At 39.1% G+C, this 22,022-nt stretch overlaps 1 protein-coding gene across 8 annotated transcripts in view; it reads left to right on the forward strand.

The window, feature by feature from the left end:
* Window positions 1-20,621, forward strand: part of SETD5 (SET domain containing 5) — a 71,991-nt gene extending 51,370 nt beyond the window's left edge. For 5 of the 8 annotated variants that reach the window (XM_051981524.1, XM_051981502.1, XM_051981532.1 and 2 more), the window contains 8 exons: window positions 1,166-1,295; window positions 4,687-4,940; window positions 8,447-8,503; window positions 10,367-10,819; window positions 11,970-12,268; window positions 13,239-13,378; window positions 17,550-17,638; window positions 18,009-20,621. In XM_051981524.1, the coding sequence (XP_051837484.1) occupies window positions 1,166-1,295; window positions 4,687-4,940; window positions 8,447-8,503; window positions 10,367-10,819; window positions 11,970-12,268; window positions 13,239-13,378; window positions 17,550-17,638; window positions 18,009-18,605 (2,019 nt within the window). In that variant the 3' untranslated portion in view covers window positions 18,606-20,621. The remainder of the gene's footprint in view (window positions 1-1,165; window positions 1,296-4,686; window positions 4,941-8,446; window positions 8,504-10,366; window positions 10,820-11,969; window positions 12,269-13,238; window positions 13,379-17,549; window positions 17,639-18,008) is intronic. The other 3 variants (XM_051981556.1, XM_051981538.1, XM_051981547.1) reach the window with 1 other exon arrangement.
* The last annotated feature ends 1,401 nt before the right edge of the window (window positions 20,622-22,022 follow it).

A 22,022-nucleotide genomic window follows, 5' to 3' on the forward strand; every position in this document is an offset into this window, starting at 1 on the left:
ATCAAAGTAATCAGAGCTATCTTTATATACTTATACTCATCTTGATTACAATTTTGTCATTGGGAATCATGACATTATATGGTGCTTTTGAGGCAAAAATTAACTACATTTTTTTTTTTTTTTACCAAATTTTCCAAAAACATTCCTTGAGTCTCCAAGAATAAAATATCTATTAGAATTGCTCTCTCTAGTTGAAGAGACTATTTGCTTACCTATAATTCTTGTTCTCTAAAGATGTAAAATTATAATTCACCCTTACTCTTCCCATTTGAGGGAGGGTTTGACTTAGAAACTGATGTTTATCAAAATCCAATCTGTCTTGTGTTAGGGCAGGAGAGCCACAGAGTGGTGAGATCCTACAACTGTGTATCTTAAGAGAACACAAATTAGAGGTAAGAAATTTTCTCTCTTCCACAGGATACATAATTCAACTATGCTAACCTTATATAGTCTGACCCAAAATGTTCCCTATCTTCAGTATTAATTTAGGCACAGATAATCCTTACAGAAATTTATAGGTGGCTAGTGAGCTTTTTTGTTATCCCCTTTTTGGTTTCTACTAAAGGTTATTTCCTCTAGTGATTAGAATTAATTGTACATAATTTAACCATAGCATTTGTTAGAAAGATACCCCAGAATATTATATTTCAAAAGAATTGAATCAGAGGGAGCATGTTGTGATACCAGTAGTAACACATTTTTTTATCTTCAAATTTCATCCCTCTTCAAGAGGTATTCTCAGCATGGCATAGATGACCCCAAGAGATGCTTGGGTGTTTGTTTTGTTTTGTTTTGTTTTTTAGTTGGTTGTTTTCAGTATGAGAGGACCATCAAGGAAATTTCAGAATGCTTCAGAAGTCCAGAAAAAATTTAAAATAATTTAAGTTATCCACAATAATTTCACTATTCTGGACCTCATTCTAAAAGTCAATTTCCTGGATTTGGTTGGTTTTTTTTTTTTTTTTTTCCCCCAAGGAGTTGTTTGGGCAGTGTGTTTATTCTGAAGTACAGGACATGAACATGTGTTAGTTTGCAAAACTGAGTGAGTTTGTTGATTGTCATTCTTCACTAATTAACATGGTATCTTGGTTAACGTGCTTTACATAGGTAAACATACGTTTAAAAGACATTATTACTGATCATTTATTGAACCTATTTATTTCAGCGCTGGATGAAGCAAGCCCTAGAAGAAGGGATGACTCAAACCTCGTCTGTACCCCAAGAGAATAGAATTCAGCATCTATACCAAAGCAATGAGAACAGTAACTCTTCTAGCATCTGCAAAGACAATGCAGGTATATACTTGAATATAACTTTAGGAATATATACTAGACAAGAGTTTGATTTAAAAAGCAAAAAATGCTGATTGCTTAGAATTGTGGGCATAATAACAGTTGCATTAACTTTAGTAATTTAGAGTTACCACTCCGTTTCACTTCGCACCATTCATCTAAAGAATTTAGACTTTTATAATACCAAGATAGTCTGCATGGCCCTTCTAAATAATTATAAAATTAGTAGAATTTGGGGTTTATTGTTTTTTGGAAGTCAAGTACCATGATGTTGTGAATAGAGAAGGAGGCTTTGGAGCCAAGAAGACGTGTACATGATGATTGTGTGACCCTTACCAACTCATTTAACATCCCAATTCCTCAGACCATAAGTTGCAGATGAGTCACCAATTCTGCATTGGAATTTCTGGGACTTTGTAACATGTAAAATCATACAGCCAAAGGTTTTTCATAGGTCTTGATTTTTTTTAAGTTTGTTTAGTTAGTTTGGAGTAAAATGTTAAGAATCCATGTGGTATAATGGATAGAGGACCAGCCGTGACATTAAGAAGACTTGAGTTCAAATCCCACTTGTGACAAAGAGGAGCTATTTAGCTTTAGACAAGTTCAAGCAGCTATAAAATTGCATAGTTGTTACTAATCATTCTGTATTTGTGGGTAGAATTTCTTCCTTGGGAGCATGCTCTACCAGTGTAGATTAGTAACTTTTCAGCAATTTATATTTGTTACTATGAGATCTTAAATCTGCTCAGCCACAAAAACAAAAGAAATAGCATTACCATTTTAAATAGTTATTTTATATTTACATCTGTCTTTTCAGAGACAGATCTCAAATCAGGGATCAATTTTCCCAGGATGATAGACAAGGAACTAGACAGTGTACAGATAATGGCAGAATTGGTTATAAAAAGGTTAGATTAATATAAAGCAGTAAGTTCATTTATGTTAGAAAAGGTACAGGGAAATTTATGAAGTAGTAATGTTGAAGAAAGAGTCATCAAATCTCAAATGTCTCTGTTGGCAGGAGGGGTGGCTGAGTAAAGAGAAATCATTTACTAATTAGCCATTTCCTAATATATTTCCATAATGAGTGTAAAATTGTTTTAAGAGAGGTAAACCTCAAACCAATTTAGAATCATCTTCAGTGTTTAAGTATCAGAGAAACTGGAGGTGATTGGAAAATTATCCAGATGGTTTTCTTCCCTCCAGAAAGAATTCTAGATACGTGAGGTAAAGATTTTTAATGATAAGTTTCTCAGTGAAAGTGAAGTGTGTCTGAGTAGTATCTTCACTCATTAAATATTAAATTCCTTCTCTATGCTAAATACAAGGGATACAAAGACAAGCAAAATACAGAAATTAGTCTGAGGAGTACAACATGCAAATAACTGACAGACAAGCTATTATATAGGGATAAATTGGAAATGTATCTTTCTATATTTAAGAGGGGGGATCAAGAAAGGACTTCCCTTAAGAAGAGGGGATTTTAGCTGCAATTTAAATGAAGCACTACTAGAATTCTAAGCAGAGTGGATAGCCAGTGAAAATGTCCAGAGTGTGGAAATGGAATATTTTATTCAAAGAATACACTGTCACTGGAGGTATAAGAAAATTGGGGCTGTGAGAGAGGCAAACAGGTTCTTATCCTTAATTCTGGATGTGATAGATGACCATTAGGATTATAGAGTAGGTGTATTTTCTCTTTAGAAAAATTACTTTGGTGGCTGACTGGAGGGTGGTCTGGAGTGAGGAGACTTGTAGCAGGTAGAACAAGAGGTCATTGCACAATTGTCAGATGATAAAGACTGAGCCCTAGGGTGGATTCACTGTTATAGAGAGAAGTCAGGACATAAAGAGGAGGGTGATAATCTTGATAGAGGAGAGGATGGGGGGAAATTATGTTTGATTTTGGACATGTTGAGAATATCCAGTTCAGAATGTCCAATAAACTATTGATGCAGTATTGGAGGCCAGCAGAGAGATTGGGGCTGGATGTTTAAGTAGATGTTCTTCACCATGAAGTTGATGATTGAATCCATGGGAGCCAATGATAACCAAGCAAAACAGTATAGAGGGAGAAGAGAAGGCCTAAGACAGAGCCTTGAGAAACACCCATTGTTTAGTGAGCATGACCTGGATGAAGATTTAGCCAAAGAAACTAAGAATGGGGAACAGATCCTAGGGAGAGAACTAGGAAAGAAAAGTGTGATTCACTAATGAGAAGAAAGTCATCAAATCAGGAACAGTGATTGAAAATAGAGAATGCAGAAAAATCAAGAAGGGTAAAGATTGGATTTGTCAGGAGATCATTATTGACTTTGGAGAGCAGTTTCAGTTGAACAATAGGGTTGAAAGTGAGACTTTAGAGTTGAGGGTCAATAATAAACAGTTATTAAGCACCTCCTATGTGCCAGACACTCTGCAAAGTGTGGAGAATATAAATATGCAAGAAGGGGGAAAAGGACAGTTCCTGCCCTTAAGGAGTTTACAGTCTAATGGGGGAAGACAACATACCAGAGAAGCTGAAAAAAGGAGGTGGGGGGGGGGATGACGAGAGGGGGGTTGTTAGGGGCTTAGTGGGAAAACCATAAAATTCCAAAAATACTTTAGCCAGTGAGAAATAAGATGTTTTGAGATGAGCTTCCTCCATAAATAGAGGTTTGTGAGTAAAGGTATAAACTGTGACTTAATCTGTGATCAACAGGGTCATTTTATAACTTTATGCAAGTTTTTGCTGCTCGAGAAATATAGAAAATTGAGTTCATTCTCAAAATAATGTTTATTCTACCTTTTTTTGTAGATATTTTTTGCAGAATTTATTCAAGTATTTGTGATGATTTTTAAAATTAAGAAATAATTTAAAATTGAGTTACTAAATGTGAATTGGCAAACTTATTTATAGAATTCTACTAAGATTAGAAAAGACAGAACATATTTCTAGGGAAGGTGACAAAAACAACAGCCAAAATGCATTCAGAATGAACTTAAGCGGGATAGGAATTAGTGATAACTGCTGATGTGAGAAAGGATGAAAAATGTTTATAAAAATTGATTGCATTCTCTCTGTTAAATTTAAAAGGTTCCCTGAGCTCTTGATAAGAAAGTTACCTTTTTGATTTGAACTGAAAGGTTGTTACTTGAGTGAGCTCAGAAATAGGGACAAAATTGGTTTGGAGTTCTCTGAAAAATTGGGAGAGTTTTGAAAATTATAGTGGGAGACATAACTAGAAGCTTTGTGGACTTTCTTTTTTGATAGTGAGAATTACTAATGGAACAAGACTACCAGAAGAAAGGAATTTTAAAAAGCATTGTGTGTTGGAGATTAATGGCTTTACTACAGATCCTTCTGTTAAGCTACAGTTTCAAATTCTCATCTAAGCTTTGTATTTCACAGACTTACTGAGCCCATTAAAGAAATGGAAGTCTCGCTATCTGATGGAGCAGAACGTTACCAAGTTACTGAGGCCTCTGTCTCCCATCACACCTCCGCCTCCCATCCCTTCCATCCCCAGCTCGCAGAGCCCACAGCTTACCGTACCCTGCTCGACCCTTCCAGGAGAGGAGGAATGTCGGAATGGATATGGCCTGATGTTCTCCCCAATCCCATCTCTTGCTACTAGTCGCTGCAATACGCCTCTGCAGTTTGAGGTGATTGGGGTTTAGTGTTGGGAGGGGCCAGATATGATGATCCTATACATTATACACCCACAACAGCTGTAATCATTCCACAAATGTGTCTAATCATGTGCCTCACACTGTCTCTGCAAATGAGAACTCTCAAGGTCCCCTCTTAATCTTACATCTTAGGAACTGTCACCATCTCTACAGAACAGGACTAGTAACACCACCCATCCCATTGCCTTTCTTTTGCATGCCAGTTCATGAACCTTCAATCCCGCTGGCAGTAAGCATGCTAGTCTTCCTGCTTTATCTGTAGTGTGTCCCCTAAAAACAGTAAGCCTCCAGCCCCACAGACCAGCCACATAAAACCAATCTGGAGATTCCAATTAGACTTGAGTAGTGAAGTCTTTTTTTTTTTTTTTCCTTTTTTTTCTTTTTTTTTCTTTTTTCTTTTTCTTTTTCTTTTTTTTTTTTTTTTTTTGTTGTTAATTTCGTATTACTGCCTCATTTTATAGTTTCATGGAACATTGTGGCACGTGAATGTTTTCACATCAGTTTACTTCATTGTCTTGTCTAGAAATTAGGAGAAGGCAAGTAGCCATCAACATGGCAGTATCATACATTTTTATCATCTGTTGTCCAGTATATGATAGAAATGGATCCGTTTTATACTTAAGCTCTTTATAGGAGTAATCCTGAGATATTCCAGTTTGGGTGACAAGAGGTTTGCTGGGTAGAATTTATTAAACATCCATCTATGCATGTTGCTTTAATAGGTGTCATACATAATTAAACTAAAAAGACACCATCTTTTCCTGCTTTTTCAGCAAAATCTGTTCTAACTGAGCATGCTCAGCTCTGCCCCTAAGGCTCTGCCTGTATGTAGATTTTACTTTTCCAGGTGTTCTCGGTTAGAAGTAAGTATTCTAGCTGATCACAGAGACATCTCTGCCCTCCCTTCAGAGCTTAGGTGAGTGCCTGACCTGCAAGGCATTGGATCACATAAATGCCAGGTCAGAAATAGGGTGGATTACACAGAAAATTACAATCTTGGAATTAGCTTTCCCAAGCCCAAATTGAATGGACTACATCAAATACCACTTTGGAGAAGACTCTTAAATATTAAACTATAATTAACGTCACTAGATTTTTCTGGATTTGGCTATGAAACCAACCAATTCAGTCCATTTGAATTTTGACCTCACTTATGTTGTAGTTGAAGCTAATTCTTCAGTTAACAAATTAAAAGTTTTATAGTAGAAAAATTTCACAGAATAAAGTTCTCCCAGGGGAGAAAGAATTGTAGTAATAGACCAATCTTTATTAGCTTTACTAATACCAGTTTTTTTTTTTCCAGAATTGGTTTAGCCATTCAGCCCTTTGTTCCCATTTTTCATCACTTAAAAGGGATTTACATCCAAGCTTTCCAGCTCAGCAGTTCACAAATAAATCTAGGTTGTGCCTATTCATTTACTCTTTCATGGTGGTATCTAATTTTTACTCTTTATCAGGAAGGAATTTAGAAACTGAAGAGAATTTCCCTTCTAAGTCAATTAAACTTGATATTTAGTGTACCTCCTGTTGTATGTAGCAGGAGATCGTTGTTAACAACCCTCTAAAACTAATTTTATGAAATGTTGTTCTTAGTATAACATTAAGACAACATTTAGTAGATTATTTGTATAGATTGATAGAATCCCTGTCTAAAACCCACAATGCATCAGAATCAACAGACATTTCAAATTCATTGTGCTAAGCACTGGAGACACAAAGACAAAACCACAAATGTCCCTGTCTGTGAAGAGCTTACATTTTACTAAGAACACATATACATAGATAAGCAAATACAAAGTAATTTTAGGAAGGAGACAGCACTAACAACTGTTCTAAAATCTGATTTAATTAAGGAAAATTAAAGCTTTTCTTATCAGTAAAGCAAAACTTCACCTTCTGACCTGTTCAGTGTCACTGCACTAATTGTCATGTTTTCCTATATTCTAGTCCAGGGGTAGGGGAAGTCCTTTATCTTTAAAGGATTGGCTCCACAGTGGGGAAATAAATCACAGCTTAATTATGAAGAGTTTGATTTTTAAAAGAAGAAAGTCAAAATCAGGTTGAATTTTCCCACTTCATAAATTTAAGTGAATGTTTTCTTCATTGAATGCAACAGATAAACTTAACTGGCCATAATAGCAAAGTGAAGTAATTTGAAGTTGGGAGGGAGAGGCTGGGAAATGAAATTATTCAGGACCAAGCCACAAAAAAAAAAAAAAAAAACTTTCCAAGTCAAGAAAAAAAGGGATGTTAGGAAATAAAGTTAAAGTGAAAGATTATCCCTAATCCCGATCCCTACAACCTTCCTTCCTTCCTCTCTTCTCCAGATTTTACTACAGTGCTTTGGCCTACATCCTTCCTTCCATCCACTAGATGGATAAAAATTTCCCAAATCTTCCATATTTCTACCATCAAGATTCCTATGTGAAATAGTCTTAATGTTTCCCTCTACTGCTGGCCACAGTCTACTAAGTCCACAGCTCCATCTGCTTTTCAGCTTTTTATTTAGGCAACATCTATTCAGTATCATATCAACTCTTCCCTTCAGTTCTGGGAGCTTAGGTCTTAATGCAACCATTTAGTTTTCCCCTTCCCATCTCATCATTTAAAAGAAAGGATTTATTCCTTTTAGTCTTAAGAATGATTATCTCTGAGACTGTCATTTCAGAGTAAAAGTACTAAGAATGTCTCTAAGATATCAGGCCCTAAATCTTACCTTGGAACTCTTTCAGATCTGTTATAATGTATTTGTGAATTTCAACATCTGGGAGAGATAATATGGGAACCTGGTAGATACTTATTTGGAAGGAAATAAAGATTATGGTGAGTTATAAGAAGTTAAGCAAAGGGCCAGTATTACCTTTAAACTAGATGTTCCCTATTCCTAATGTATAACCCTTGTGGAACAGAACTTCCTCTAGTCCAGAAGCCTACCAGGACCTAAGTAGTATTCCTGAAATGGTAGGTACTTGTGCCCCTCTCATAGTCAGCTGAAAGATAGAAGGAAATGGAAAAAAATAAAGGAAAACAGTTCATTTAGATTAATGGGGAGTAATAGAATGCCACCAATAATTAAAAAGTTAGGTTTCACCTCATTATTCACAAATCATAGATTGCCAACCTCTGATCTAGAATATAAAGAAATATCATACTGTAGAACTGTACCAATCTTAATTCTTAACTAGTATCCCCTTGGGATATTTAGTTATAGCATGGAAAAAAAAAATAACAGCTGATTTGATTTAAATGCTTTCTAAAGCACCAGGAAGCATTTAATGGGCCAAGTTATTGACCATTGGAATGAGTTCTACGGTTGAGTATTTCCCCTGTGCATTCTGATAAGAAAAGTCATGGCTAACATCTATGCTTGCTTTTACTTTTTTTTTGTTTTGTTTTGTTTTTGTTTTTTGTTTTGTTTTGTTTTGTTTTGCTTCTTGACTTTGAGTAGATGAATAACAAGATGCTTTTCCCTCCTCTAGAACATATCCTCCCCTGAGAGTTCCCCTGCGCATAGGCCCGAGTCCCTGTCACCCGAGGTAGTTATCACACCATCTCAATCACACTCGGAGGCTGAGAGTGAGTGTGCATGAGTGTGGACCTGAGTGTGTGGGGAGGAGGGACCAAGGGAAGAGTGTGAATGGGGTTATGGGCTGGAGGGTGGCTGATCTTTCCCAGTAAGTTGAATGAATCTTAGAATGTGTGACTGTTTGGAATTATCACAATGTAGATCAAGGAAAACCAAGTGATTGTATGGTTTGCATATGAGACAGTGAAGGAATCGCCCTGTGAAAAGAATGAATAAGTACTAAAGTTAAGTTTGAAGGCATATTGAGAAATGTCTGAGAAAAGGAGCTCCCAGGCAGTTTTAGGAGAAGAGAAACTAACTGAACTAGAAGTTGAGGTACTTTTGCGTTTATTTCCCAGGCTTATGAGAGGAAGGGACTGGTCTTAGTTTGGTGAAAAATAGCTTGTCCCTGCTGCTCCGTAGGAAAAACATAAGTTTTTTATTCACTTGTGTTTTGGGTGTTGAATATTTTTTTGATGATGAGATGATTATTCTGCCTTCTGACTTTTAGAATGAGCTAACCTTCCTAATTGACTGCTTTTACCTGATATGGCTAGTGCCAAATACTGCAGAGAACTAATAAATCTCAAGATCTTCATTGAGATTTGCTAACTATGCTTTTACCAGGTGATTTCATTGACTTAAATAGCAGCAAGACCAACCATGATAGGTTGTTTCTGGAAGATGTAATGCGGTGGCCAGCGCAGGTGAAGGTTTTATTGCCAGAGCTTCATAAGTGAAAAAGTATAAAATCTTCCAGAATTGAAACCATGGGATAGATATCGATCATGTGATGGTCTCTGAAAGGTGAAGGTGGCGATGTTTTAATGGAGAGGAAGTATATGTTTTGAAATTTAATGTAAAAGAGAGAGATCTGTCTTTTCTTGGTGCTCAAGACTCTTAGGTGCTGTAGTGATACAGTGTCTTGGTGTACCATTCCAGGTAGAGGAAATATCGATAATTAAGAATGATGTCTTCCTTCAGTAGAGTTTACACAACTGATCAATTATTGGTAATTGACTGTCCGTGTGTGTATGTCTTGATGGCAATTTGTAGCCAGTACATAGTTTGTAAAGTAGTGACATATGGCTGATGGGTTACAGTCTAAGTGCATGGATGGTTCTAGAATGTTGTGCTGTATTGGGGCTGTGCTGTTGATCTTGTGGTGTGCTGATGTGTACCTAGATGGTAAGCTAAGAATGGAATGATCACCAAGTTGGATGTAAAACAGACCTGGTTAACAGTGAAAATGAATGGATAAATGACTGAAGGAAATACTGGTTGGTTGATGTCTTTAATACCATTCATCTTGATTGAACTAGTAACTTAAATACTCCCCTTTCCTTCTCCCCCCACCCTTCTTTCCTTCGCCCTTCCCCCTCCTAGCCTCCATCAGTATTAATTTAGAAATGAATACATCAGGAGCCAGTTATCTTAAGACACCAGTCTCACTTCTATAACGTGCATGGGGCTCAGGTAATTCCCTTATTTTACTGCAAGTCCCTTATTATATTACAAGGTGATTCAGCAAACTCGAAAAGCTGAGCAGATGAGATAGTCTCATTTGACCAATCCTTTAATTCTTAGTTCCTGAGTGCTTTCCTCTGGAAAGACTTAAAGCAGTGTAGGGAAAGGCTGGGGGTTAATTAGACATCTGGCCTGTGTAACTGTCATTATGTGGAGCTTTTGCAGACATTAATGGTTTTCTTTCCTCCACTACCATCACCCCATCTTTTCTGCCTCACTTTCTCACCTGTACCCTTTACTCCCTTCCTTTCTGCCCCCTCTCACTTTCTCCCCTACCCCATGTCTTCGTTGGTTTCTGTTTTTCCAGCTTGGTCTCCGGACAGACCTGGATTTGGCAAAGGTAGGATACCTTGAGCCTAACACTAACAACTGCCTGGAGAGACAAGTCTTGCTCAACCCAGGTCAGTCTGACCTGACCTCTCAGCCCTCCATCCCTCCCACGTCCGAGAGCAGCCACCAAGGCAATAATGGAGATGGACAACAGACCCTTCTAAGGAATTCAGACCAGGCCTTTCGGACAGAATTTAATTTAATGTATGCCTTCTCACCTTTGAACGCTATGCCTCGAGCAGATGGACTGTTGCGAGGTAAACCTTTAAATTCTGATGGGAGGTATTGCAGCTCTCCTGCAGAAGGGTATTCCAGCAGACATGAACACGGTCTAATTAAAGATATAACTCGTGGATCAATGTCACCTTGTGGTGAGAAGGCCAATGATGGAGTCAAGCCTGCCCCGCAGAACCCACCACAAAGGAAAAAGGCAAGTATTGTCACATTTCTTCCACCACTGAAAGACTGTGTTTAAAATGCAGGCAACAGACAGTTTTCCTTTTCTAAATATACAGATACACATGATTACGATGTTTCCTTCTAGGAACTCGGAGCAGAAAAATATACTTTATAAAAATAAGAGACCAAGATTTGTTGGCCTGGCTTGCTGAAGAATAAACATCAAACTACTACTCCCTTTTACTTTAGTTTTTCCCATGAGTAAAATAGGGAGAGTAACCACTAGGCTTCAGTTCTCTTTAACTGTTAATATACTGCATGATTTTTAAGATACACTTGGCATTTCTAAGTCTATAATTGTTCTAATATGAGACACCTGAAAACATTCTGGATTTGAAAACCTAATAGCAATAACATCATGGAACTGAAGTACTGAGGCACTAAATAATTAGTTGTGCTTCTTAAGTAAATCTCTGAATTCCTTCTGTATCATTCTTACTAAGGATTTCTTAAGGCTTAGCTTTGGCTTTCACACAGAGAAAATTGTCAGAACCTTTGCCTACTTCATTCATGATTTGAGTATGTTTAGTGTGGACCCTAGAACTTTGTTGGTGTTGAGTCATTTGTTATGTCCTCCTCTTCCTGACTCCATTTGGGATTTTTTTGTCAAAGATACTGGTTTGGGTGATATATTCAACATGTATAGGACTGCTTGCCATCTGGGGGAAGAGGTGAAGGGAGGAAGGAGAAAAGTCAGAACAGAAGTGAGTGCAAGCGATAATGTTGTAAAAAAAAAAAAAAAATTATCCAGGCATGGGTTCTGTCAATAAAAAGTTATTTTAAAAAAAAATCAAAAATATCTGGGGAAAAAAAAAAGATACCGGTTGACATTTCCTTCTCCAGTTCATTTTCTGTTGAAGAAACTGAGGCAAACAGGGTTAGGTGCCCTGGGTTACACAACTAATAGATATATCTGAAGTTGGATTTGAACTCAGGGAGTTGAGTTCTGGGAGACCAGACTCCAGAGTGCTGCCTTATCCATTATGCCATCTATCAGTGCCAACCATAGACCAATCTCACTTTAAACATTTCTTAATCTTCTGTTTGTTTTCCTTTTCTGATGATATAATAGAGCTGTCTTAGTTTAAAGCCTTGTTTTTTTGTTTTTTTCACTTTCCCAGGTGTCTTTGCTAGAATACCGTAAACGGAAACAGGAAGCCAAGGAGAACTCTTTGAATTTGGGAGGTGACTCTGTACGGTGTACAGGGACTCCCACCCGGCAAGGCAGCAATAGCTCAGTGTCTGACACTGAAACCTATGGTGTCCAGGGATCTTTAGCCCGAGCCCCATCCTCCCCTCACAGGGGCTTCTCCCCATCCCATTCCTCTGTCCCCCCAGTGGATGATGTAAGCCCTACAGACCCCAGGGGTACTACTTCCTCATCTCACTGCAGACCTCAAGAGAATATCAGCAGTAGGTGGTAAGTATTGGACTGAATTTACTTTGATTCTTTATAAAAAGAGTTCTAAAGCTATTCTAAACTTTGCCTGGAAAGTACTGGTGTGCTTCTCTTAGAGATCAACCTCCTTCCTCCTCTTAGTCAGTGTAATTGTATCAAAGCACAACTCTCACCCTCACTGCTAACCTAAGAAAGGCCACTGAATCCAAGAAACGGTCCTTCACCATTTAACTTTGAAAGTTGGTAGCTACTGCCATGACCTCCTCTGCTCATTTGCTCTAAAGGTAAGTGTTTTTGTGAGCTTAGCCTGGTTCCACTCAGATGGTTTCTTGGTCATTACATTTATTTAGTGAATCTTTTGTACTGAACACTATGCTAGGCAGTGGATGTACAGAAAAAGAGAGAGAGAGAGAGAGAGAAAGCATCAACCACCTTGTTTTGTCAGGTAACAAATAAACAAACCTAAACCATCAGTGTTGGAGAGAGCAATTACTGAAGGATAACCTTATGTCTTGGCAATGAGAGCAGGCCCTATGCCTAGCAGAGTTGCTAACTCATGGGCACCAGTACAAATGTTTCTCCCTCTCTGGGTTTGAGGTTTTTGTCTATCTGAGAAATGGAACAACCTAGATCAAATGTTCTTAAAGGTCCTTTCCCATACAAACAGGAGAGGAAGAATGGTCGCCAAGAACTGGGGCCTTCAGAGAAGTATTGTTAGAGAACCTTGCCCTGAAAGAATGGGTTATAAGAAAGCAACTGTGTAATATAGCCAGAATTCACATGGTGTAGTATAAATGAAGCTGCCTTTCAGAGTGGGATAAAGTCACAGTCAGATTCTTCATGTATAGTGTCCATTTCACATCTAGTCTTATTAGTGGAATTGGTCCCAAGGAGCATGATTTTAAAATGTAGATAAGAGAGTACCTGGTGGGGTTTAGTTCTCAGAGGACTCTTCAGTTGTTATTTAAATAGTATCTTATTACCTTCCCAGGATGGTTCCCACATCTGTGGAGCGTCTCCGAGAGGGACGGGGCATTCTGAAAAAGGTCCTGCGCAGTAGTAGCAGTGTGAAGGTATCGCAGAAAGAGGAGCCCTCCCCGGCCTGGGAGAACGTTGGTGAGAAAGAATCAGGTGAGCCAAGCCCTCCCCTTGCCATGGCCTCAGAAGATGAAATAGACAAGAAAAGCCAAGTTTTGAAACCATAGGCATCTTCTGTACACATGAATTTCCAAATTAGTTTACTTGACATTTTAAGAATACCAAGGACAGTGGTAGACAGTGGATTTTCCCATGATTTATCCTTCATTGTGGTTTTAAGTTTCACTCTTTTCCATCATAGGCTTCTCTGATGATGTCCCTTATGCCATTACTGCTTTGTAATTCTTTGCCTGTAATGTGTTGTGACCTGCCAGGATCTACCATATTAACAATTCCCCCTTGGCAGACATAACCATCAGTCTGAATTCTTCAGAAACTTTCATGACATTACATGATTTTAACAGCCATATGGCATCATGACAAGAATGAAAGTGTTTAAAAGATGGACTTTTAAAGAGAAGCCTGAAGTTATTAAAAGCAATGTGCAAACTCCATAAGATAACCTAGCCCTCTCTCTTCCTTCTGTCATGTCCATTTGTAGTCTTTGTCCAATGTATGTAGACTGATGGACTAGCCCTGGAAATGTTGTTTTCATCCATTTGGCTTTTCAAAACTTTATGAATGATTAGGCCCAAGGTTGTGCTGGAGCCATTTTAAACTTTCATCATGAGTATACCCATTGCTTGGTTTATTTGTTTTGTAAATCATCTAGATTTATGAAAGTATTGGAGAAAACTGTTAAGGTCAATTTTACTATAAAGTTTGTGGTACATACATTTCACATTTACTAGCACACCCCTGGTTAGTTCTCTCTCCTTCTCCTGAAGCAATTGGGGTTAAGTGACTTGCTCAGGGTCACACAGCTAGGAAGTGTTAAGTGTCTGAGGCCAGATTTGACCTTAGGTCCTCCTGACTTCAGGACTGGTGCTCTATCCACTGCACCAACTAGCTGCCCCTAGACCAATCTCTTTTTAATGATTAGGGATCTTATTTAGAAACCATTGCATCATTCTAAGACCTAATACAACTAGAAAAGATCACTAACTTGGAGGCGGAGTGGGGGAGAGGGGAAAGGAGGATTGTCATGGAGTCAGGCATCTATAATCAAGGAATCCTGAGATCAAATCTAATCTTAAACACTTAGAGCAGCATGCCCCTGAGCAATTCAGTTAACTTTCCTCGGTAAAATCCTTTGTAAACCTTTAAAGTGCTACATAAATGTCACCATCAGCAGCAAATAACATCTGTAGGATCTTAATATCTATAATAGAAGTTTTATAGAGATGGGAAAGTTGGCATATGGAGTTGGTAATGGTTATTGATCACCTCTTAATTGCCTAACTTTTTCCCTCTTATCTTTTAGTATCCTTTTCAGCTTTACATATCTTCAAAATAGATACCCTCAAAATTCATTCCTCTACTCCAGATTTTCTCTGCATATTAGTGTAATATACCTACTTTTCTCATATTGACTTTCTTCCATGTCATAAACACTCCTCAAAAAAAAAAAAAAGTTTTATATATTAGAGCAGAAAAAAAATCACAAGATTTCTGTCACACAACTTTTTAAAAAAATATGTGTTCAAGTTATTTTCTTTCAGTGGTTATTTTATTTTATCTTTCCTTTTAAACTTCCTTCTGTGTGCCCTCTTTTTGGGCCAGCACTGTTAATAGCGTCCCTTTTTTTGTTTGTTTTGTTTTGTTTATATAGAAAAGCATTTTATTTTATTTTTCTTGGGGATACATTAGTGTGCTTTCTTTTTCAAAAAAAATTAATGTGGCATTGTGTTTTGCGAGATTTCATACATGTGATCAAAATAATAATAGCTTCCTTTTTCAAATAACTATCATACCCTCAGTGGTAGGAAGGGGGAATAAAACTTAATTCTTATAACACATACCTGCCATGCTCCAAAATGTACATCTCCTACACCTGTCAGGCAATAATGATGTGACCTACAGCCCATGGCAGGACTGGCATGTTAAATCCGAACATGACAATTCCATAGTCATTCATTGAGAGCAGAGGGATGGCACAGGGGAGACTTTGTTTTGTTTTGTTAAATTTCTTGTCTCATCTATTGTCTACTGTCTAGAGCTTCTTGCTTTAATTTTCTCAGGAATAGTTTAAATAGTTAACTAAAAATAGTTAAAACATTATTTTAGTTATTATTTTCCAATAGGTGTCTATTCAGGTTTTCTGTAAGCTTTTTTTTTTTCTGTGGTTTGCAAATAAATTTGTGTTCTTGCCTAGTGTTGCCTTTGGAGCCTCTCTCTGGTCAGATCAAATGTCTATTTGATATGATTATTTCATTATTATGAAATGGCTAAGAAGGTTTCTAGGCTTTTGTGATCTTTATGTTATTGATTGCATTTTTTTTCAAGAAATGAAGATCGTGGTTCAATTCTTATTTTTTTTTTCAGCTTGTTTAAATTAATTAGATTAGACTTGGCCATTGTTGAGCACCATACCTTTTCATTTTTATTCTTCTAGTTCACTCTTAGCTTTTGACTATTTAAGTTTGCTTTGATCTCCCCCAAAAAGCTAGAAATGCTTCTCCATAAATCACAAAGGGGAGAAGGGCAAGGGAGTCAGAACAAATGTTTATTGTATGAGCCCAGAGTTAACCATTTATTATTACCTTCCTTCCATATTCCACTCATTCTGGCAGCAGCAGGGAGGTAGAATGAGCTAATTCCATTAAATCATTCCATTACCAAGCAACATGCTTAGTGCTGAGGATCCACAGAAAGGCTTTAATGGATAGCAAATGCTTGTGGCCTATTGAGGCAGCAGGAAATAGCCAGACAAACACTAAATTTGGAATTTGTGTCGTCCTTCCATTCTCTGTCTGAGAGACTGTTAGGCAAATCACCCAACTTCTCTAGTCCTTAGTTTTTTTATAAACAAAAGTGAGGAGAAAATCATCTTTGTATTGTATTTCCCCCATAGGGTTCCTATGAGACATAAATGATAAATGTATACAAGGGAGCCTGGAATCATAAAATATATATACTGTATATACTGAGTTCTGCTACCAAGTGACAAGCATTCCCAAAAAGTACTATGCTATGCAGAATTGCACACTAAAAACCAAAGGGCTTATGGAACAATAAGGGTTAAGGTCATAGCACTCAAAAATTTAGTGGCACACTGGGAAAAAAGGGGAAGGAAAGGGAGAATTCAATAAAAAAAAAAAAAATCACAAAGTTTTATACATCTTAAATGGTTAAAAAATTAATACTACCGATAAAAAATGGCAGTACCTTTAGTTTCCAGGCCATTTGGCCTGCACCTAGCCACCTGTAAATATACCTCCCTCTCCGCAGAACTGACAATTGAGATCTGCAGGGCTGGAGGCCAAGGCCATAGCAGGAGGGGATGGCTGGTACAGACTAACCCTTCTCTACCTACAATTCCTACTTTATGAGAAGATGCACAGTAAATACACCACTTGACTTTGACAAAAACCTGACATTACTTTGTAGAAATGGAAATCAGAAATATTGCAGCTTGTGACGTTGTAAAGTAGTATAGCTTTCTGCATTCTTGAAAAAATTGAGAAGCACACTTAGAATGCTCAAAACATTCCCTAATATATCACTCACATTGGAGCAAATACATGTTATAGCACTAGACAGTTCTGGGCTTCTTGACTTTATTAGTGGGAATCGTCCCTTCCTCAAGAGAATTCCAAATCAATCTGGACAGAAGCAGCTACACCCAAAGAAAGAACACTGGGAAATGAATATAAACTGCTTGCATTTTTGTTTTTCTTCCCGGGTTATTTTTACCTTCTGAATCCAATTCTCCCTGTGCAACGAGAGAACTGTTCGGTTCTGCACACATATATTGTATCTAGGATATACTGTAACCTATTCAACATGTAAAGGACTGCTTGCCATCTGGAGGAGGGGAGGGGGTGGAGGGAGGGAGGGGAAAAATCGGAACAGATGTGAGTGCAAGGGATAATGTAAAAAATTACCCAGGCATGGGTTCTGTCGATAAAAAGTTATTTTAAAAAAGAGAGAGGGAGAGAATTCCAAATCATCGCCTTGTGGTGATGTTCATCCCCGGGTAGCCTAGTTTTCACTTTTTGAACTTCCCTAAAGGTAGGCTAGTCCATTTTCAAGTTCATAGAAGAGAGGTATTTTTATTATCTTTCTAAGAAGTCAAGTTGAAGTTGTCTATTCTCCTTTCCAGATCCTGCAGAGGGAGAAGGCCCAGAGATAACAAGCTCTGCTCTCTCTAAAGGATCGTCTGTTTATAGCCCTTCCAGATATAGCTACCAGGTAAGAAGGGACTTGCCCCTCGAGAAGTGACTATTATCTACAGGTACTGAGATGACTTGATGTGATGGCATGAAATCATATGAAAAAGTCACTTTTAACTACTTTATAGCAACTTTACAAATACATATTTAGCTTACTGAATTTATGTAAGCAAAATAGACATACACTGATAGCATATTTTTCATTATTTGTATCACCCCAAAATATGTTTATGTTAGTATGAATAGGCTGATAAATTTTTAGTTTTCTACACGGCTATATATAACAAAGATAAAGGGATTGGGGCTGGGGGGGGGGGGGGGGATAGAGATAGAGTATCTGTTTGCTCCTTATACTGTTCTTTTCCACTTTTTTTTTTTTTTTTCCCCAGCTCTTACAATGTGACAGTCCACGGACAGAGTCACAGAGCCTCCTTCAACAGAGTTCTTCCCCCTACAAAGGACACCCCACGCAATCTCCAGGATACAGTTACCGCACTGCAGCACTGAGATCTGGAAACACCCCTTCCCACAGTTCTTCGGAATCCTCCCTTTCTTCTACATCCTATTCCAGCCCTGCCCACTCCGCACCCACAGACTCACTGGGACTCTTTGCTGGGACACCAGGGTATTACAACAGCCAGCCACATTCTGGAAGCAGCAGTGTCCAGAAGAGGAGCTGCCCCTCTGCTGCTGCTAGTCCTCCCCCACCAGGCCCCTCAGACTCTCTTTCCTCAGACTCTGTTTCTCAGTCCAGCACAGGAACCTGGAGTTCCACCTCTTTCTCCCAAAATTCTAGGTCATTGCCATCAGACTTACGGACTATCAACCTGCCCAGCTCTGGACAGTCAGCTACCTTCCAGGCCTCCAGGGTATCCACAGTTTCCAATTCACAGCATTACCCACACCGTGGTAGTGGGGGGGTGCATCCATATAGACTACAGCAGCTACAAGGGTCTGGAGTAAAAACTCAGACAGGACTTTCCTAGGGCTTCTGGATTTGGGCAAACTGAACTAAATAAGCCCATAGCTGCTTCCAATGGCCTCTGGATCCTGGGCCAGGCATGTTGCTGTGGAGGGGAATGTAGGGTGCCAGAGGATTGGGTCTGGATGATGAGAGCAAGACTTGTGAGCATTGTTGGCTTCTAGCCTTGGAGGAAGATGTAAATCTTGTCTAAAATGGAGACTGTAAAGAAGTTTCTCCCTGCTGTTTAGGGTACATTATTGAAAAGCCAATGGTGTTTCAGTTAATAACGGTTCTAAGTGCAATGACTTGTGTCAAGCCTCCATCTCCCAGTGTGCCCGTAACCTGTAGTCACTTTTTGCAGTGAGGACATCTTTTTCGATTTGAAAACCATTATGGAAAAAAATAAGGGGAAACAAAATTTACAGCCATCTGAATGGGGTCAGGTTCTCAAAACACTCATGGAAAGTGGGCATTCCTCCCTTAAATGACCATTCCAGTCACCAACAAATCTAGCCAAGATTTGTCAACAGAAAACAAATGCTTCCTTTCTTTTATCCTAGAGTCATCAAGAAATGGGTAGTTGGGGAGGGGGGAGGGGCTTGGAGCATGTGTTGTGATTAAGGGATGTCTCCTCTAAAGATGAGGCTACAGCCAGCTCTGGATTATTCAAGGGTTGATTATCCATTCTCTGCTGCTGTTCACCTCTCTCCCCTTAAGTCCCTTCTTAGCCATTCATAATTCATTAACCTCTCCTCTGGTGGGTGGAAAGAGAATTCAGATCTGATCGGCCACTTATGCTACTACATAACAGGTCCTAATAAGTTTTATCAGGAAGGAGACTGGAATTTAATATGGTTTGGAGATCATCTGAATCTTAATTTTTCCTGTCCCCCATGTCTGAGAGGATCTGAAATTAGCTGTCACGTTGAGTGCATTTGTGTAACGGGGAGATTGCTCAATGGGATGTGTCCCTGAATGGGTACTGTGCATTTGTGACAACAGGGCTCCCTCTGTCACTTCCAGCCCTTGGATTGCATGTGGGTGTCATGCATTTCTTTAGGGGAGGGTTAATGGTGGGGGCAGGGTGCCCCTATGAGGCTGCATATAGGCCCAGGCATGTCCGTGCTGTCTGGGGTCAGCATGTGAGCAACCTGAATGGCCCCTGCCCCCCATCACCCGTTCAGGCCTTGTGCCTGCTGTAGACCCCTGGGGGAGCTCTGGAGCCGGCCTGCGTGGGGAGCACAATCGTTAAATTCCATACAGTCGCTAGCTTATTTCTTTCACTTGTTTACGGTAATATCTGGCGTGTTTTTATTTATCTAATTTTATATTCAGTTATAACCATAGTAGGTTTAGCTAATATACAACAGGTATAATCCCTGGTGCTGCAGTGGACCTTCTTTTCTTTTGGACAGGATAATACTGTGAGTCTCCCTCCATATTTCCTCCCACCTCCTTCCCCACCTCTCTTCCACTTTCTTTTTCTCTTCCCCTTCTCCACAACTATCATATGCACAGTCTTCTCTTTTTGTGTGTGACTGTTACAAAATTTCACTATTTCCAAAATTGAAATCAGGTGTTTGCTCAAAAAAGGGGAAGATTTTTTTTTAAATTGAAACATCAAAGTACTTCATTCCCCTACAAGAGCCCATCAGTCTGGGAGAGCATTGGGAATGAGAATCATGTCGCCTGGGATGCTGGTTTCTTTGTATATTATATAAAATGTGTGTAAATGCCTCTCCGTTTGGGCTGGGGTTTACATTCTCCTCTTCACAGTGAGCAGAGGAGAGAGCATAGTTGGCAGGCTGTCTTGGACCTGCCTGGCACATGCAGAAGCCCCAGCCACTCTGTGTGGGCAGGGTGCTGTAGAGACCAGACCTCCTAGGGGATGGGGAGGGGGGTGGGGGGAAGAACTCTTGGAAGGAAAGAAGTGTCACTTCTTTCTCAAGTGGAGTGTTTACACCTTGCTGTAACATTTGAACTTTCACAAGAGATGTAATAATTTTTATAATAAAATACTTACCTTGATAATCAAAAAGTTAAACATTTCCCTTCCTTTGAGTTTGATGTGTTCTAGAACCTGTTTATAACAACGTTGGCCTCGCACAAAATTTGCCATTGAGGAAGTGAGGGTTTTCCCATGAGTGGAGAGATTTGCTTTAATCAGGCCCTTTCATTAAGATGCAGGGAAGATTTAATGAGTGACTATTATGTCAAGGTGAGGAAGATGCCATCTCGTCCTCTGAGGTCTTGAAATATAACCAGAAACATAGCCATAATAGGCATTGGGATGCCTGTCAAGTACAGCAGGAGCCCTCCCAGAAAAAAGTAGATGGTGTTGCTTCATTCGTTGTGGGGCCGAACTGTAAGAATCACAGAATCCTTAAAACTTGAGAAAGGTCTTCCGATCATTTGTTTACAACAAAGTCGTGAGATGTGGTTTGGATGTTCCAGACTCTGGGGCTACAAGAACAGAGAATGAAATGGATTCTACTTGCAGTGAATATATGTTCTGATGGGAGGGATGAATACATAATATAAAAACATAGCTTGAAGAAATGAGATGTTAAATATGTTCATATGCACATAGACACACATAGAAAACATGGCAAAAGTAATTGAATGCAAGCTCATTTGGAAAGAAGAATACTAGCATTAGGGGAGTCAGAAAAGGCTTCATGGTGCCTAAGCTGCCCCTTAAAAGGAATAGAGAGACTTTCAAGGCCAAAACAAAGGTGGAGGATGGCCACAGTAAAGACTGGGAGGTGGGAGTGTTGTTAGGAGCAGAGAGGAGGCCGGTTTGGCTGCTGGAAAGGTTGAGTTGGGATCAGTTTTTTGTGGGCCTTTGAAAACTAGAAGAGTTTGTATTTTCTTCTAGAGGCCATAGGAAATCATTAGAGTTGGCTGAGAAGGGAACATGGTCAGAACTCTAAGGAAAAGCAATTCTTGGCAGCAATGGAATTGTTACAAGAAAGTTGAGGCAGGGAGACTACTTCTTAAATAATGCAGATGGATTGATGATGGGCCTGGACCAAGGTGTAAAGCACGGGTCCTCAAACTTTTTAAAGAGGGCGCCAGTTCACTATCCCTCAGACTGTTGGAGGGCCTGATTATAGTAAAAACAAAACCTTTGTTTTGTGGGCCTTTAAATAAAGGAACTTCGTAGCCCTGGGTGAGAGGGATAAAAGTCCTTAGCTGCTGAATCTTGCCCGTGGCTGTAGTTTGAGAACCCCTGGACTAAAGAGAGGAGTCATGGAAGGTAAAATGGCGAGACTTGGCAATTGATTGGATATGTGGAAGGAGTTAAAGATAAAGCCAAAATTCCAAACCCTGGACGTTAAGGATTGGGGGCAGAAACAGGGAAGCTGAAGCTTGGAAAAGGAAGGGTTTAGGGAGAAACATGTGTCCACTAGACAGTTGATGTAGGGTTGAAGTTTAG

This window comes from Antechinus flavipes, chromosome 1, assembly GCF_016432865.1.
Source record: "Antechinus flavipes isolate AdamAnt ecotype Samford, QLD, Australia chromosome 1, AdamAnt_v2, whole genome shotgun sequence".
NCBI classification, from domain to species: Eukaryota; Metazoa; Chordata; class Mammalia; order Dasyuromorphia; family Dasyuridae; genus Antechinus; species Antechinus flavipes.